The 18,422-nt window shown below is 49.3% G+C and overlaps 5 protein-coding genes across 5 annotated transcripts; 1 reads left to right on the top strand and 4 right to left on the bottom strand.

Moving 5' to 3' along the window:
• Positions 1-259: 259 nt before the first annotated feature.
• Positions 260-3,209, bottom strand: ISF_09738 (Ribonuclease H-like protein; the record flags this gene model as incomplete). Its single annotated transcript, XM_018853339.1, has 2 exons — positions 260-384; positions 1,316-3,209. The coding sequence occupies 2 exons, from the start codon at positions 3,207-3,209 to the stop codon at positions 260-262; spliced, it is 2,019 nt and encodes a 672-aa protein (XP_018699488.1).
• Positions 3,210-7,409: 4,200 nt separating this feature from the next.
• ISF_09737 (C6 zinc finger domain-containing protein) lies at positions 7,410-8,813 on the bottom strand (the record flags this gene model as incomplete). Its single annotated transcript, XM_018853338.1, has 2 exons — positions 7,410-8,269; positions 8,318-8,813. The coding sequence occupies 2 exons, from the start codon at positions 8,811-8,813 to the stop codon at positions 7,410-7,412; spliced, it is 1,356 nt and encodes a 451-aa protein (XP_018699487.1).
• A 5,034-nt stretch (positions 8,814-13,847) lies between these two features.
• Positions 13,848-14,318, bottom strand: ISF_09736 (hypothetical protein; the record flags this gene model as incomplete). The annotated part of the gene is made up of 2 exons (XM_018853337.1): positions 13,848-14,175; positions 14,227-14,318. 2 exons carry the CDS (start codon positions 14,316-14,318, stop codon positions 13,848-13,850), a joined length of 420 nt encoding a protein of 139 aa, XP_018699486.1.
• A 786-nt stretch (positions 14,319-15,104) lies between these two features.
• ISF_09735 (hypothetical protein) lies at positions 15,105-15,497 on the top strand (the record flags this gene model as incomplete). Its single annotated transcript, XM_018853336.1, has 2 exons — positions 15,105-15,236; positions 15,372-15,497. 2 exons carry the CDS (start codon positions 15,105-15,107, stop codon positions 15,495-15,497), a joined length of 258 nt encoding a protein of 85 aa, XP_018699485.1.
• Positions 15,498-17,032: 1,535 nt separating this feature from the next.
• ISF_09734 (endo-N-acetyl-beta-D-glucosaminidase precursor) lies at positions 17,033-18,001 on the bottom strand (the record flags this gene model as incomplete). The annotated part of the gene is made up of 1 exon (XM_018853335.1): positions 17,033-18,001. The coding sequence occupies one exon, from the start codon at positions 17,999-18,001 to the stop codon at positions 17,033-17,035; it is 969 nt and encodes a 322-aa protein (XP_018699484.1).
• Between the last annotated feature and the right edge of the window lie 421 nt (positions 18,002-18,422).

Genomic DNA, 18,422 nt, shown 5'->3' with positions numbered 1-18,422 from the left:
GGCTCCCGCTGGTCCCCGTACAAAGACCAGGCGACAACAGTTGTTGGCGCGACGCGCTCGCGGCGGCCACCGCGGGCACATTAAGCCAGCATCATCGTGATCCCGCTGACGGGCATCGATTTTGACAGAAATATGCCATTTGGCGCGATTGCTACAGTTGGAGGATGATAGCAGGGAGAGTATTCCAGGGGCAACTAGTGAGAGCATGTGCGCGCGACGCGCTCTGTTGCCGGGCCACTTAGCGGGTACGACTGCACGTTTATGCGTAGAAGCCACTCTGGTCGTCCATCAGCTCCATCGCCAAAGGCGTGGTGCCGTACTGGGGCACACCACACGGGGATGATGTGTAGATGATGTTCGACGGCGTCGCGAATCCTGCGCGGTCTACCAGGGCGTATTTTCTGAACATCCTATACAATCTTGACCCAAATGGTGGCAAAACGCCATACCTCAAGTGGCCAAAGTGGACGTCAGAGGACGACTGTGTTTAAAAACTATGAGAACAAGGATGATTTCAGGAGTGATAGTTACGAATTCCTGCAGAATTATACGAAAGCGCTCTACTTCTAGTCAAGTTCGCCTGACACGGTCAAAGACGGAGTAGGTAACAGTAGGGAGCGACATCGGCGGCGCTCAGGGTGAGGAATCAATCCACCCACGTCCACGAGTGCTTGTCGTGGATGGAATTGACAGCTTACTCAGCAGCGCTGTCGTGGGTTGAGTCCACGAAGCCTTCTCGTGGGTTGATGGCCACAATATTGAGGACCCATGTCGTCTCCACATCGATTTCCTAATTGAGTAATTTTGAAGCTATCGTGAAACCCCCTTACCCCGCCTCATCCTCGAAACTCCTCCGTTGAGCAATCCTCCCCAAGCCCCATTGATACAGCCCTGTCCAGCAGTATATTGTCAACATCCTTGATTATTCCCGCGCGTAGCCACGAGCGTAAGGTTTGGATAAGTCCAATTGTTCCTGCATCCATCCTGTTCCGCAGCGGAGTAACCATTAGCCCTGCTGCCGAGAACAGCCTCTCGCACTCTGCGCTCATGGCCGGCACTGTCATCACATCAAGTGCCATTCGAGACAGCTTAGGATACTCGAATCTCTTCAGGTGCCAATACTCCACCGGGTCAGCCACATCTCTGTCCAGCTCCGACATGCTAGCTTGCCAGCGTGCGTATTCATCTGCTCCGGCAGTGGGTGCATTGCTTTGCCGGTGTCTATTACGGTACCTATCAAATGAGGACAGCACAGTCTTCTGCTTTTTTAGCGCTGGCCCATCGGCAGTGGATGCGACTGTGATTTGCAGGTTACTATATTCATTGCTCCAGAGCTGCTGCACAATCTGCTTCGCTTCTTCAACCCATTCCGGGTGGTGCCGGCCCCAAATCTCGTCAAAATAAGTCCATCGCAGCCCAGGATGCAAAGCAGCGGCAGCGTAGTAGACCGGCGTGTCTCTCAAGGTATTATAGTACTTGTCCAGCTTCATCCAGCCAAGATTGACGTTAATGCCAAAATGCTCCGGCTCGGGATGCGTCTCGATCTGCGACTTTGCGTCTTCCAGCTTGCTCAGAAGGAACTCAAATGCCTCTAGCACGTCAGTCATCGAACCGAAGGTCTCTCGTATGCCGGAGGCGCGACAACGCGGCTGCCCATCGCCCTGGAGCGCTTGTACAACCACGTGGAAGTCCGAGAGGATCTCGTCAAAAGTCCTGAGCACCGCCCAATCGTTCTCGGTGAGGAAGCTTGACTCCTCAAGACAAGGAGGAAACCTCCGGCCTACCTCTCCTCTCCGGCCATCTCGGAAGATTCTCTTTGCTTTAGCAATGAACTCTTCATAGAAAGGCTGCAGTCGCAACAGCCGCTTGATCATGTAGTATTGGGATAGCCATCTGGTATCGTTGTCAATAACCACGTCGACTGGCCGTTGCTTCCCAACTTCGGCGTCGTCAGCTGCCGCATACGAGTCTTGTTGGATTTGGCGAAGCAACTGCGTCAGAACATCCGACCGATGGACCCAAATGGCAAAGTTGTGAGCTTTGCCGACGGGGCCTCTCCGCATCCACGTGTCGTGCGCTGCCCTTGCCAGTGCTTCGCCCTTCGCGACGGTGTCCTCAAACGCCTCGACATCTTTTCCAAACAGAAGGGACTTGACGACGAGATTGAGAATGTGGCCAACGCATCGAACGCGCCGTCGCACCGGATCGAAGTGCAACTCTTGCGCGATCTCGCGCATCGCCGTGTCGTTGTTCGCTGCATTGTCGAGGGTGAAGTAACCCACTTTGTCCTCGATGCCGAAGGAGCGAATAATGTCAAGGATCTCAGCAGCGATATTCTCGCCGGAGTGTCGTTCCACCAGCTCCGGAATGCCCAGGACAAGCTTTCGGAGTTGGTTGTCCTCATCTCGGAAGACAGCCGTCACGCCGTATAATGCGTGACGGTTTCTGGTCCTCGCGCCATCGAAAGCGATATGTATCTGGCCCGGAGACCTCCTCAATGCATGCTGAACGGCATCGCGATGGCGCTCGAACTGCTGAATAGCCAAGCTCTGGATAGTCTTAGCAGTAACATGCGCATCCTTGATACGCACCGCAGGATTCAGGTATTCGAATATTTGTCGCAGACGTGGATGTTCGACCTGCCTGAATGACTGCTGGCTCTCTACTATCCAGTTCACCACCAGCTTCTGGAACTCGGCTTGATCGAATCGTCGGATTAGGTTGTTCGCCAGGGCCTGGTCGTTAGGCTCCAAACGTTTGAGGCCCATGAGGTCTGTGATCGATGCGAAGGCTTTCCTTCCCTCTTTCGTCTGCAGTGGCGTTCGTCGTCGTCCTGACGGATCCCAGTAGCCGTGAGACTTCCAGAGGTGGTGCTCGGCATTCTGTGTGCCTCTTGATTCGTATGACTGTGGTGATGATGCTTTTTGGCGCACGCACGGCATGCAGATCCATCGCCTGGACGCTTCTGATTGAATCTCAACGCCGTAGTCCCATATCCAAGACACCGTATCCTTGGTTCGTTCGGCTAGTGTGAAGCCCTTCCAGACGCGGAATATGCGCTGCTCCTCATCTGAGGATGGCGTCCAGGATGTCAAAGGAATTTTTCCCGCGTCTAGAAGGGCAAGCCTCGGGAGCAGTAAAGCATCGTGCGGGGTATCATCGCTAGCTGGTGTTTTAGGTTCGATGTTGGTAGTTACTGGCTCGGCCATGTTTCAGCTGCCAGTCGCCTCGTGTTGCAGGTGGCCTAAAATGGCGACGCGTCGCAGGACGCGACAAGGCGCGCCCGCCGTACTGTAGTGGGTGGATAGTGCCGACAACTAGTGTTACGTCGGCCCCAGCGAGCGACTTAGGTTGGCCTCTTACCCTGCAGCAGAGCTTCCGTTTCTCGCGATGCTGGACGACTGGTCAATCCATCCATATCGTCCATCAAAATGCGCAGCACCGTGGATTGGTTGATTATGTAACAATTCAAGTCGTGGGTTGACGTTGACGCGTGTTGAGGTCAATATATTGGTCAACCAGTGGATTTCGTGGATTGATTCCTCACCCTGGCGGCGCTGTTGAAGGTATAGTGTAATCGCTTTAATACCTCATTAGCGATAATGATAGAAGATGTCCAAGTGAAGATGTATATTCTAGTAAATTACAAGCTATCTTTTCGTCAATCGTAGAAGCCAAGTTGCAGGTTAAAGCCCCAAGCCCCGAACCGCCATCTAAGAATATATTACTCAACATCTACATCGTGATATCTAGCCAGACAATTTTCTCCTGGGAACTGGGACTAAAGGGAACATATTATACCCTATTGATTTCGGTTTGGCTAAGGAATTTTACATGACAGAGCGTATTCAAACCCTACAGGGCTGGCCGTGTAGTGGTACCAGGTGATACGCGAGTCTGAATAATCATAATAGACGAGGTGCATTCTCTGGCGGCCTTACTCCCGCTACTTGTGGATGGCTTAGAGTCGCTAGCATTTCGCTGTACTTTATGCGTGGCTCGTCGCCCTGGCAGGGCCTCAAAGCCGTGAGTGAGGAAGACAAGAATGATTTAATTAAACAGAAAAGGCTAAACCTACCGGCGGTAAAGCTTTATGAATGACTCCCTAGGGAGTTTGTAATATATGTTATCTATCCTTAATAACTGGGATTTAAGGATAGGCCTAATTACGCTTACCTTCGCCGACTCTTCCGTTGCGCTTCTTGAGTAGTGGTTTTAAGTAAGATAAAGTTTTTGATTGGACGGAGCGGCAGTTTCGCGATACGCATGGCGACGTCGAGACGATAGCTCCAACAGCTGAAATATGAAAAGAAAGACCAAAGTGGAAGAGAATCGACACTAGTGCTTGAAAAGGATCAGAGGAGCTCCCCTGAGGAGTATCACCAGAAGTCATCGCTGCGAAGCCCGGTTAAGCGGCAGGATGTTAGAGGATTTTACAGCAATGTGTCCTCCCGTTAAATCCATCCTGTGCGGTCCTCTGATCCGGCTCTTACTATAATCACGATGTCTGAAAGAAGAATTCGTGAGGCAGCTGCAGCAAGCAAAGGCACAAGACGAGAACGAGAGAGGCGAAAAGGAAGACGCAAAAGCGTGAGAGGAAGCAAAGGCACGAGAGGAAGCGAGCGACGTAAAAACCAAAAAACGACTTGAAAAGTACTTGCACAACTGCCATTCCACCCTTACCAAAACCTCAAGCTCGCTGACGCGTCGAAGAGCTCTACCGGCCTCGCAACCTCAGTCAACGGTCGATTTTATCCCAGGTGGCTTCGCCCTTGGAAGGCCGATACCGAACGTCAGCACCAGCAGCAATTTGAAGAGATTAGGAGCATCCACGGCGAGGAACGTCTGTTTTATGAACAGAGCATAACAATAAATATTGAAACGAGCTTCATACTAAAAAAAGCTGGCAATGAGAAAGCGGTTGAATATTTGGAGGAATCGGCCGTCGAAGAACCCACCTGGAACATTTTAGAACCTATCTGGAAAAGAAAACAGCTGCACCAGAGGTATTAGTGCGCCGATCTACGATTCACGGACAATGTTCGAAACTTCCGAGACGCGAGCGATGATACGCAAGCGAGAAAGACTGATTTTACGCCAGTCATCACACCCTGAAGCTCAAACCGGAAGGAGGAGGCATCAGGACAGGCCTGGATGGAAAGGAGAGCGCGGCCTTTGTGTACGATTATAGGCTGCGCAAAAGTTCTCCGTAAAGCATCTCGAGGCTGTGCAGGCCAAGGAAACGCTGTTTGTGGATGTTCACGAGTGGGTGCTAAGTGAGCAGTACACAAGGGATCCAGAGCTTTGCAAGCAAGAGTAAGAAAACGCGAGGATTGCCATGGCGCTTATACAAGTTTTTAACTATATCAAAGCAATTACTCATACCCTTTCAACGATGGAGGAACTATCCCACCAAACTGGGACCAAGAATTCGGAAAATACCCACACACACAATTCGTCAATTGCAAAGCGCGTGATGGCACCGCGCTCAGAAAGTACATCGACACCATTCTTGTGTAGAGTGTCCCAGAGGATGAGAGCTACAGAGTCAATCTCGCGAATAGTATATTGGGAACAACCAGCCCCTTCCTTAGAGACGGCGGTGATGGGTTGCGTGTAAGACATAATGCTTATGAGTATATAGATTAGGCACGAATGCCTCGAGTGCGGTCTAATATTTGCTTTTAACAGCAGTACTAGTGAAGATAAGATAAGTCAGCAACACTGCTATATAAAAGCTAATTCATTATAAAGCACGTACACGAAAGACGCCTCCTTGAAAGCAACCCAAGAAGCATGGCTCTCGCCTGCAGCAATTGTCGTTCTGTCGTTCGAGAATAGCGGCCGAGTTTTGTTCAGATGGCATGGCCTGGGCTAAGGCTGAGGCAAGAAGGAGGAGGGCAAAAGTCTTCATGTCTTAATAGGTATAATGGAAAGCAGTGTCTTTAGGTGCGAAGTGGCAGGCTTTGACAGATAGAGAGAAGTCAAAAGTGTAAAGTAGTGTGGCGGTACTATTTGTTTATATAGTTTTTCTTTCTTCTTTTCGGTTGATAGACCTCGTCATACTGCACATAGGCCACGACTACTGTACTGTCAAGCCAACCCCGCCGTATGGTATTTAGAGTCTAAAATATAAGACAATAAGTCAGGCGGGCTGACAACGTTAGTGCACCTGCGACATCTGATGCTAGTAGCCAGCTGAATATGCATGCTTCGGATTTTACTGTAATATTTATACAACCCTTTTTTTTACAGTGTCTAGGCCTGGTTGTATTAACTATACTCGTATATGCCAAGTAATGCTGGTGAGATCTAGCTAGTTGTTAGGGCTAGCCCTTCAGGGTACGCTGTACTAGCCGATTGCTAGTTCCGATCGATCAGTTGGTCGTGTGCCACTGTCGAGACACGCTGAAGATCTTCCACCTTTAGCCCTTAAGTAACACGCCACCACTTAACTAGCAACCTGGCTGCCGATGGAGGGTAAAATATAAGACAACAAGTCAGGCGAGCTAACAACGTCAGCGCACCTGCGACATCTGATGCTAGTAGCCAGCTGAATATGCATGTTTCGGATTTTACTGTAATATTTATACAATACTTTTTTTTTAACAGTGTCTAGGCCTGGTTGTATGAATACTGTACTGGTATATGCCAAGTAATGCTGGTTTGCGCTGAAAGTGAGATCTAGGCTAGTTGTTGGGGCTAGCCCTTCAGGGTACGTTGTACCAGCCGATTGCTAGTTCAGATCGATCAGTTGGTCATTTCATGGATCCAACTGGACGCTGAACCTGAACCTGACTGTACCCAAGAGGCGTGATAGGACTAGCGATAACCTGGTGAAAGCCGTCTTTCGCACGCTCCAGAGGTGTGACCAAACTCAGCCGCCGGTACAGCGCCGACGTCTAGATACTCGTCCGGTGGAAAAATAAGCACTATGAGTATTGCTCTACAGATGAAGCAGCATTCCCGATCCCCTCAATGGATCTGATAGGTGGGTATAAGAATTGGGCCACAACGGGAAACTAAAAAGCTTGTAGGACAAGGTCTATCCCCCTGTACTGAGGAGGACGCCGTGAGATTTTCAGGATGCTAATCTAAAAAATGCAATTTTCTGAAACGATAGTACTGTACAATATGAAGTATACATGAAAAGCATATGTGACTGTCAGTGACAGAGAAGCGTGAAACGTTTTGGGTCGAAATCGAGTGGCTTGTTTGACATGTCTATCACTAGAGCGATCAGTGCTTAGCTGGCGTTGTTTTCTTCTTTGGCTCCAAAGAATGTGTTTTTCGCCTTGTCTTGCATAGTCTATAACGGGAAAGTATACAAATTGGCTCATAGGGGGACAACGCTATACAAAACACGGGCCGGGTTCCCCGCAGCCACAACAAAAGGAGGAACATCCTATCTAGACTGTTAGCATTGGTTCCGACGGGAAGAACAGGACTCCACGAACTTCAGCAACAACTGAGCCAGCCATAACAGTAGCACCCTTTCCAATGATCTTACCGGGCATAACCGTCACACTTCCTCCAATCCAACAATCTGAATCAATGATAACTCCCTTGCTGAATGACATGCTCCGGTAAGCTTGGCGGTGTCTGGGGTCCGTAGACATCTCTTCGGTATAAATGCTTACACTGGGGCCAATGACACTGTTGTCACCTATATGGATACGCCCCGCATCATTGAAGGCACAGTTACGTCTGATTGTAACGTTCATGCCAAGAATAATGTTATATCCATAATCACAATGGAAAGGGGCCTCGACAGCAACTTTTGATGGTAGACTGCGAACGTCTCTATAAGCTGGTAGCTGAGAAGTTGAAGTAAAGTCGCCCACTCGTATTGAATCGAGAAAGTGACGAGTATGTTCTTCGATAGAAACTCCTGTTTTTATAACCGAGTTGAAAAGCCGACAAGACATTGCGGCACGATCACGCTCGAGGCTTAGCTCTCGGTCATACTGGTAATATTCATAACCGGCAAGCATCTTCTCTTTCTCTGTAGACCTCGTTTGCGAAACTGGCATACCATTCAGGCGACTATGTTGTTCCGCAGCCACATGAGAGAGGGCCATTTGCGCTACAACCTGATGATCGGTAGTAACAGAGCGCTTGATGGGGCGGAGCATGTCGCCTTGAAGATTGTTGAATTTGCCGTTCGAAAACTCATCATGGAGAGGTTGAATCGTAGTAGTACGTCTTTCTCGAACGCTCGGCACAGAATATCCTGCACAATGGAAATTGCCTCTTGCACAGTTGTAGCCTACCGCAAGTTAGTGACTAAAGTAGCAAGAGTGATAATAGCACGCACATATTGGCTTTGCCTCGTCACATTTCTTCTTTCGCTTACGGCAGGTGAAACAGCCTGTCTTTGTTCGGGTGGTGAACCTCCGCTGGCGCTTCTTGGCACCAAGCTTCACCTCAGCATGAATGCTTGATGCTAAACAATCTCGATTAGATTGCCTGTTGAAATAGAGGGCTCTCTGTTCCAAGTGCGTCGGTTGCTGTGGAATAAGTAAGTCCTCGATAGAAACCGGACGGCTTCTCAGGGCTGGTTGGCAAGGAGTGGTTGGGGCGATGTACGTGACGTCTGGCTGGTCTTCTTCCTCTTTGTTCTTGTTCTTAGATTCACTGTTAAGGTGAACACCATCCTTAAGAAGGGTTTTATGGAAGTACCCCTCTGGAACATTCATAGTAGAAGGAGAAAGAGATTGGGGCGTTAAAACATGATGACTCGCCTCCGCTGCATCAGATGGCGCAGTTGCACCCGACAGCGTAGAGATTGGTGGTGAAATTTCGACAGGCATGGCAATCGCTGTGAACGCTCGTATTTTCCGAAACACGAATATAATAGCTGCGACAGTTTAGATAGAATATATGCGGCTTTAGTATGGCTCATCAGGCTTATGGCAAGACTAGTTTCCGCCCAGTTAGCCAGCCGCCAGCTTGTCCGTTGCATATGATGAGAGCATTTGATAGGATCGGTCTCAGCCGAAGTGGGGTGCAGACAAAAGGCAGTTGACCGATTGGCTCACCAGCCAACGAATGAGAATTGTCCATCTTTAAACAGTGGAGCTTCGTGTTACTGTGGTGGAAGGATCTCGCCTCGGAGAGTCCCTCGGCCTGTCTAGAGGTGGCCGTGGGTAGTTACGATACTGTTCCAGCAGATCTTAATACTACGATTTGTATATCGACTTCGCTTCTAAGGCCTCAGCTGCAAAGCAAAGTCAGCGAAACTGATGTAAAAAGAGTATGGAAGAAAATATAAGGGGTTAGCTAGCCGCTGGAGTGTGAGCGCTCGGATGATTGGTGCAATGCCCCCTAAAAATAAAATAATAATAAACCACACCCGGCGGCTAAGACGGTCAGGGCTCGTTCAAGGCCTGTCGTACTAGGGATAGCTTGAACACATAACCATATTGCTGAAACGAAAAACGTGTTCCGATGGTTTGTAGAAATTTAAATCGGCATGTAAGCCATGCTCTTCGAATCACATTTACCATGGTTCTGGCAAAGCAAGTCATGGCAAAAACAAGCAATATCGAGCGCACCGAGTGGAGAGCCCGCTGCAGGTTGAAGCTAGCCGAGCATCTAAGTACTAGTTACAACGGGCGAAGTCTGCGACGGGATCAACTAACACTTCACAGGGAGTCAACTGGGAATAAACGTCGAACCAGGTGATGTTAGGCTGCTACCTCAGAATGACGACTCTTATGCTTGGGAGGCACTTGAGGGCAAAGAGAGCCTCTTTGAACCAAAACTGTTCCAAAAACACTTAAGCAAACTTTCTATCGGCCCGCTCATGGAACTTTGCCACGGAGTTGGAAAAACTTTTCGAGCCGTCTCTCGATCACAGAAACGCGATACAAACAGTGGCGGCACAGTCATTATTTCGAATGGGCAACCTACAAATTCGATGAGCGATGTTTTACAGCTAAAAAGAGAGCTAAAGAGATATAAGCGCAAGAAAGTTGGACTGGCACGTCAAAATAAGAGACAGAGAATGTTGATTGCTAAGTTTCGATCTATCGCCCAGGGAATTCTTCAAGCGACATTATGTTCAGATATTGTGGAATAAGAAGCCAAATTTCACGATTTGATAATGATTTCCTATGTTCTTATAGCTAAATATGATAACAGGGAGTGTGTAAACAGGAATTAAGTTCTAGACTCGAAAGATTATTGTTGTGACTTACTCTTAAATTCGCACTCTTAACAATCTCGCTTCTCTGCGCTACCTCCAGCAAAGAAGTTGTCATGGAGGAATGGACTGTTTCGTATCATAAACCTGGCGGTATATTCGCGCGGCTGGGTTTCTTTACTGGCGATATAGAAATCGTGTCGTTGCGATTCCACCCGATGTCTGGAAGGGCAAGCAAGCTGTGCCCTCAGCGAGATCGTGTCAGCGATGAAAAGATGCAGAACCTCGAGCCAACTATCCAAAACATTGTTCAAAGGGTGTTGCAACATCGGCAGGCACACATGACTGCCTTTCAAAATGATTGGGGTCTATTCAGCCTCGACTCTCGCACTTTGGTGCCGGCACCGAAACTGTATGGCAACAGCTTGCACGAATGCCACTTTGTTCTGGTGAAGACGGATGAAAGCATTGACAGAGGTAAGGAATTGAATTTTATCGCGTTCTTAATGACTAGTTTAACATTTCAACTGCTCCCAGAATTTGTCTTCGAGCCAACACTCGGCTCTATGTCCATCTGAGACAGTCGGCTCGACACGCAGGTTTCCGTGTTACTACCGACGTTACCACAGTTGCAACGCGCTAGAAGAGAATTTCAGTACAGTTTTGATAGTCAATAGCGAGTTTATAACACACAGTCCTCTAGTCTCTTTGTCCTGGCAGCCAATATCTGGAGACATCGTCGAAGTTCCATCGTGGCCTGCATGAAATTTTCATGACATCCACAAGAGGCTGGTAAAGCAAGATGGAAAATGGTGGGCCGTGGCCAACGTCTATCAAACATCCCATCTGCATTAGGAGGCGGAGTCAATGGGGTAATGGGGGTTGACGGTAAGGACACGCTTTGGCTCCCCGTCGTTGCTGGGCTCGAGGTGTCAGACATTGCGGCGCTGATATGGCTGGTGGCAATTACTTGTTGCCCCAGAGCGGTGGTCTCTCTCCCTATATACTGGTCAAGAAGACTGGGTAACGTCCCGACCTTGGTGCCACTGCATGCCTCGTCCGTGGTCTTGTGACTCATAAATGGCAACTCATACCATCCCTCCCAAGTCACGGAGCCAATGGGCCCAGGAATTTAAGCGAGATGAATGTCTCCTGTATTTTTCTTGCTCTACTAAACGCACAATCATACCGGTAACCTATTACCAGCCAGGGAACCGATAAACCAATCGGCTCAGTACCTTTATCATCACTCTATTGTCAAACAGACTGGCTATGTACCCCGATATTCGGCGAGATGTTGGACCAATCGGCGTTTTGCCTTCAAATCGGTATGCTCCGAACCAATCGGCTGCACACCTCCAGCATCAATATAGCCGCAGCCCAGTTGACTGTGCGTCTTTAGAATCCGCAGTTTCTTTGACCAATCGGCTATGTACCATTGCAATCGGCAGGGTACCAGACAAATTGGTCGCGGAATTACATCCGATTGAATCACGCTGAGTTAGTTCTCAGTGTGCCTCAATCATCTCACTATTCGGGCAGTTGAGACTTGTCGGCGCCATGCCATATTGGAATTCTGATCCAAGCGCCCATGTCTGGAAACACTGGTACGGAGAATGGGCGCACCAGTCAAGCTATGCTATAGAGTCAATTTTGTGTATTGAGCTTCGTTTAACTTCTCTGAACTATCTAATTGCATCAGTTTCTCAAGGCAGCTTCCATTTGGGGCGACAGCGCTACAATATCAGATCCAATCTTTGCACCAAAATTCAACAATAATTTGGCTATTCCAATGAAATTACGCGCAACTGCGAAGTATAGAGCTGTCCGCCCAAATTCTCCGCGCAGATTCGGATCAGCCCCGCACTCGAGAAGAAGTTGGAGCTGCGGGAGATTATTGGCCTGGGCCGCAACGATCAAAGGTGTACTGAGAGCGAAGTTTCGCCGGTCTATAAGCACATCAAGGCTTTCTGACGATGAATTGTTCGACAAAAGATTTTGTAGAAGTTTATGCCCCAATGGATCTTGCGCCAGTGCTCCGTCTCCAGAGAGAATGTGGATGACTGTATTTCCGCGACGTCCAGGAATGAAAGGGCTGATTCCAATGTTCAGAAATTCTATGATCGTTTCCGCCTTATCATAGGCAAAGCACTTTGGAGGCGTATGTAAAAGCATGTGTAGCACTCGATCGCCCTCTTGGCCAGGTAATTCGGGGTTCATGTCGATATTCGGAGCGCTGGCGAGGGCGGTTATCATGCTTGGCCCTTTCAGACAAGCTTCATATATCATCCATGAGTCCGCAGGAATAATATGGAAGGCATTTTGTCGTACTTGGATTCGAACAAGGGCGGCATCGTCGTTCAGGATAGCATATAGGATCTGCGAACAATGGGAAGACATGGAACAAAGTGCAAGATGCTGCGTGAGGCAAAAGGCATATTCATGTTATGGAGCATAGATACAAATTTGAGAAGGCGGAGATAGTTATCTTACGCTGCTAGAAAGGGAGAGATATAGCCTGCACGTTGCTCAGAGGTCGGCTCGAGCCGATCCAATCGGCTCAACACCTCCCATACAATGCTTTGGGAAGAAGTTAGACAAGAGCAAGCGCTTTTCTAGGTCGCGACGTTTAGGGCCGCTTGAGGCCAGAAGCCCCAATCGGCGGACTGCCATCGCCTTGCGTTGGGGTGTTTTGGCAGGGTTGCATAGAGGGCGCAACTCCTCCGTTCGGGTGTAGCATATGCTATCGGGAGAATACCACCTCATATGGTCTAGAACTAAATCAGCTCAGTTGTGGCTTTTTCTTTTCGTTTATTGCACCGCGCTTTTTTAAGACCGAGAGTTCACCGATTGGTTACCGACTAGCTGGGACGACCAATAGCAAACGAGAGCAGCCTTAACAACGTTACAGTTGATCATCCTTCGTTTATTGAGCGTGATGAATTGCTTTCCGAGAATTGTTACTTCATTCAGACGTGTTGTAGTACATGTGAGAAAAAAATGACTTGTCATTTCCATGGTAGAGGTGGCTGCTGTCTACAGGTGTCGCCGGCCTGGCCACTATCATACGAACACCCAAACTATGCCCCCTCTATGTCTGCTCGAGCCTCCTTCAGTTTTTTACGGTTCTCTGAAACCGCCAGAACCACAAATCCCATTATGTCTTTGAGCGTTTTCTGACATTCCTCCGCCGCTGACTGCCAGCCGTTGTTGTGGCCCACTGCTCTCCTTAAACAGCGATTCTCTGTTCGTATATCATCGATCTGCTTGAGTAGTAGCGCATTCTTCGCTTCTAGGTCTTGTAGTTGCGCACGTAGGGCAATGCACTCTGTCGTGGACTCGAAGGCGTCGCCATCGTCGAAGAGACCATAGGCCGGTCGGGGGGGACGTTCTGGTGGGATATCTTGACGAGCCTGTTGCGAGATTTCTAGGGTCGGTGAATGTTGGCTGTATATCGAAGATGATTGGCTTTTTGGCTTGCGGCCACGTACGTAGGCCAGGAGCCCTGGTATCGCAGGCAGTGGCTTGTCGGTTGACATTATTGTTGATAGCTCAGGTACGATAGGAATTAGTTGAAGACGATGCAGAACGGAATGGAATATGTTGAAGCATGTGTATGAGAGAAACGTGAAATATATAGTACTAGTACAAACAGAACCCAAGAACAAGATTACCAGTGCAAGCTGCGTCGCCCTGGCGGCTAACACTGTCTGTTCCAACCGTAGTATGGTGGAGGGTTGACCTCCATGACGTCTTCCTCCCCGTTGCTACTGTCGTCTTCAGTAAGACTTGTGGTATCTGAGCGATCACTGAAGTCGCCGCTGGATTCGACGCTCGAAATGTTGTCTGTAAGGCGCATATTCACATTGTGCTCTTCTTGTTTTGCCATGCGCTCTTCTTGTTTTGCGATGCGGTGTTCCTGCAGGGCCATGCGCTCTTCCTGCTTCAGCAGCCTTTCTGCTTGTGCTGCTAACTGCTGCTGCAGCTGCGCAATTTTTTCCATCAACTTTGCTTCTACAGCCGCAAGGCTGTTGAGAGTTTTTAGTGAGCATACCGGAGCACCTAGGATACTAACTTACGCAGCATTGCAATTTTGATGGTTGGGCTCAGGGAACATCGAGTTCATGAAACCATCGTCGTTCAAGAAAAATGCGTAGTCGTTAGATGCCATAGTGCTTGACCAATGGGTAGATCAATGATGCAGTAGGTTTGTGGAGAGACAATGAAGTCTGTACCGGCAATCGACACCTTAAATAGAAAATAAGGCCTACCGTGACATCGTCCGCAGGCGCTTAAGTGCAGATGCTAGAAATCAGTTCCTGAGGGCAACTTTCGGATACCAAAGAACCATACCCTGGAAACATAATCACACTTTCACACCTCTCAGTTTGAGAAGCAGTAATATCAAGCTGTAAAACGATAAGTAGATAGTTTCGTAAAAAGTACTTATACGGCTTACTGAGTCTGATTCTATTCTCAGTCTTTTCCTCTACACCAAAAAAAATCATGTTTCAGACCACCTTAGCTACTATCGTTATGGCCTTCGCCACCGTTGCAGCCTCCCAGGCAACGCCCGCGATCTGCCTCTGGGACCCAGTGCTAAATGTGGCGGCAGGCTCCGAACTGACGGCGAAAGTAACTGCTACCTCTACTCGGCGTTGTCTGGCGGAGCTCGCCTTCAGCGACACCACGTACTTGCCAATCACTTGGTCGTTTAGCTCCTTAGGTTGTGCGGGTGTGGAGACAGCAACCATCACGGTCCCAAAAGGAGTTCCCAACGGGGACGCATTTATTACATGGTAGGGAGGAAAGAGAAAACAAACAATGCTCGAGCCTAGCTGACGGGGCATGACAGGGATTGCGCAGGAGATACCGCAGCAACCTGCGTTCATGTGTCCTTGGCCAACGGAACAGCGAATCTTGAAAGCACCCCCGTCCAACAGACTGGTGTTATCCAATGCTCTTATCCCAGCCCTACAACACTTCTGACGCAGACATCATCCTCGGCAACGGGCACTTCAACGGGCACTTCAACGGGCACTTCAACGGGCACTTCAACGGGCACTCCAACGGGCACTTCAACGGGCACGTCAACGGGCCAGAGTGCTCCAATTGGCAACTCTGTAGCAGTATCAACAGGCACGGCTAGCTCAGCTCCGTTCAACGGTAGCGCTGGTCCAACGGCTTCCGTCGGTACGTCCAGCGCTGTTCTAATCGAAGCCAGCGGGCGCTCCTTGAGTCCAACAAGCAAGTTGAGCACGCAAAGCCCCCAATCCACACCAATCTCCAGCACGGTCAGTACACCCTCTCCGGAGCCCCCGGGCCGAAGCCCCAGACCGAGACACTTTAGAGCCAACGAACGACTGAGTTACAGACAGGGGTCGCCGCCACAGCGATAGTCTCGAGCAGCGCGAGTACGGAGGTTGATACAGGCAGAAGCTCCGTCAGTCTAGCCTCGATCCTGCCGCCAGCCACTCTTGGTGAGCCAATGGCATCCAGCAGCCATGGGCCTGTCACTGTAACCGTGACTGCCTGCGCGACGCCACCAACACGCCAGGGTACAACGGGCGCATCGCCGTGAGCGGTTTATAATTAGACTGTTCTCGCACTTCGCCGAGCCGGCCTCGGACTTTTTCATTTTTCGGTCACAGTTCACATTTCTGCTATATTAATCGTCGTTTTTAAACCTTCAATCCTGCCTATCTTAACATGTCTGCTGGGAGAGAGCCTTGGCCCACAAAGCCCTATAACGGGAAAGGCGCAGTCCCTGCCGATGGTGCCAACCAAGGAACGCCGACAAGCGATGACAGGTGCCCGTCAGCCGCCTTCGAGCCCCAAAGCACTGTCGGCCCGTCATTGAACGCTCGGGCAAAGGCGCCTACTACAAACGCGCCGACCACAGCGCCTCCAAGTACGACCCCGCCGAGTACAAATGCACCCAGTGCATCTGAGCATCGATTTCCTTTTAATTCGTTTCAGATTGGAACTGCAACCATTTCCTATCCATCGCCAGACCCAGTGACGGAACGTCGCCTAGATGCTATAGAGGCATCCGTCACTGATTTGAAAGCGGAATTCCGTCGAGCCTTGCGAAACAACAAGCGACAGTCAAAGAAGAAAAAGACCTCGAAGGACGCATAATCTTGGTCATTTGCTTTATTTTGTTTTTGATGTAGCTAGTCTCAATTCATTTCCCCCATATATGACAATCTCAAGATCGTTAGCTTACCCATCGACCTGCGTTCAGGTGATTGCTGACTTGTTAACCAAGGACTGACTGTTGCGAATAGACAGGTCCTTCTGCTGGCCACTAGCATTTACGTAAGACGGCAATATCAATTATTATTTGATATTGACTAATTTAGTTGGAAAATATATATATAATTAATGAAAACGTGTGACTATATTTCTGTCTACTAATCATCAGCTGAAAAGCGGTCGTCTGTAACAGCTCTGACGTGCATACTGTTAGGTCACTTAAGGAGGCACTTTATACCCAATTCTTACGTACTATCAAGTGGTGAGCGCTGCGGCCGTTCATAGCTATCACGGCTCAGCGTATTTAGATACAAGGTGTATGTGTAGAGGTGCCAGCATTGTAGCGTCTTTTGTTCTTTGCCTTGCTCTCACCATCGCAGTAGTTGCGATTTCACGGTATGTCAGCTCACCCAATTACGACTGTCTCTAGACGCCGAGAGTAAGCTAGAAACGCAGGGCGCCGATCTTCTAAGTGCTGTGACAGCTCGGTTGAAGGTTATGACAAGTGTATAGTGAAGGAGCTTCGGCATCGAGCAAGCCCATCAACCATGCTGGCTAGAAAATGGTACAAAAATCATTCTGACACAGGCAAACAATCGCCATTGAATCTGAATTGCCGTATATTTCTTATCCCTTTGCACAGTGACTGCCACGCTGCTGGAGTATAGGAGTGACAAGTTGTGCCCACTGCCAAGGTTGGTCCACGCCTCCCGGGCTGCTACTGTAGTACTCCCAGCCCATTATGCCGCCAATTTCTTTATACCTTGCACGGAGATTATCAATTGTATACGTAAGTTCTGACAGCGGGATGAAGCCGTAGCCTTTGTCTGGCGATGTCAGTTGCCCAATCACGATCTTTTGTGGCTTCCAGCCAGCCGCGATCAAGTTTCGGTAATCGTCGGGGGTAGACATTGTCCCGAACCCGCTGTAAAACTGCGTGTTGTAAAACGCAATATCAGTGCCAACAGTAGCCTCTAGAGCTGAATAACTGAAGCCACTGAGATTCCCGTGATCCAGGAGGGCTGAAGCGACTGGGGCTAGAGTTATGATGAAGTCACTCCCGAAATCGCTTCGCAACCGTCGAATGAGCCGAGTGGCCCCGTCTAGCGACATGGACTCTTCAACATCAAGGTCTAAGCCCTCCAGTTGATACTCCTGGACCACTTTGTAAAGCTGCTGATAATATTTCTCAAACACAGAGTCATCGCCGTCCAGCGTGGCTGTGGTAAAGGAGCCAGGGGCGGCGCCTCCAACCATCCCCATCACCTTGACACCAGCGGCCTTGATCAACTCGACCTCCGACCAAAGGGTTGCGAATGTTGGATCGTTTGGATCGTGGTCGTTCAGATGAATTTCGGAGTCCTCGTTTATATGGAAAGCAGCGATGATAAGATGCGTCGCTGTGATGCCAGGCTCTTCAATCAGCGGTAGAATGGAAATTGGGCTTCCGTCAACTTGGTGGGTGGTTTGGACGTATATGACTAGACGGGGTTCGGGTAAAGTGGAACATTCCGACAGAGGAGCCTCGACGAGGGCCAGAACGATGAGAAATGCGATGAATGCCGTCATAGGCAAGCTAGGAGGTCGAAGGGCCATAGTGCTTTGCAGGTTTTGCTTATGAGGGCGATGATAATTTACATTAGAAGTGACAAACACGCTATAAATATACCGCTCTCGCACGAACCGTAAATGAAAATACCATTATCCGTTTATCAGAATCCAAATCATGTCTTTGCTTTGTGGGCACACGTATCAAGCTGAATCCATAGGCGTCCGTTGGCGTATCCGGCTTCAGCTGTCAAGCTGGTAGGCAAACGCCCCGTAGGGTATAGCAGGTCGATGCCAAGAAGTCCAGCACTAACGTTAGTCCAATGGGAAACAATACCACTGAGGCCCACGCAGACGACTCATCGATAGCGGCGGATGGAAGATCGCCGATTGGCTAAGCCGATACTTGATGAGCATCTCACGTGTTAGGCATGAGCGCTGTCGGATCATAATCGCAAGATGGCGTTGT

This window comes from Cordyceps fumosorosea (assembly GCF_001636725.1).
Source record: "Cordyceps fumosorosea ARSEF 2679 chromosome Unknown scaffold_67, whole genome shotgun sequence".
Classification (NCBI taxonomy): domain Eukaryota; kingdom Fungi; phylum Ascomycota; class Sordariomycetes; order Hypocreales; family Cordycipitaceae; genus Cordyceps; species Cordyceps fumosorosea.
The sequence above is the reverse complement of the archived record's forward strand: the minus strand, read 5'-3'. Positions and strand labels throughout refer to the sequence as shown.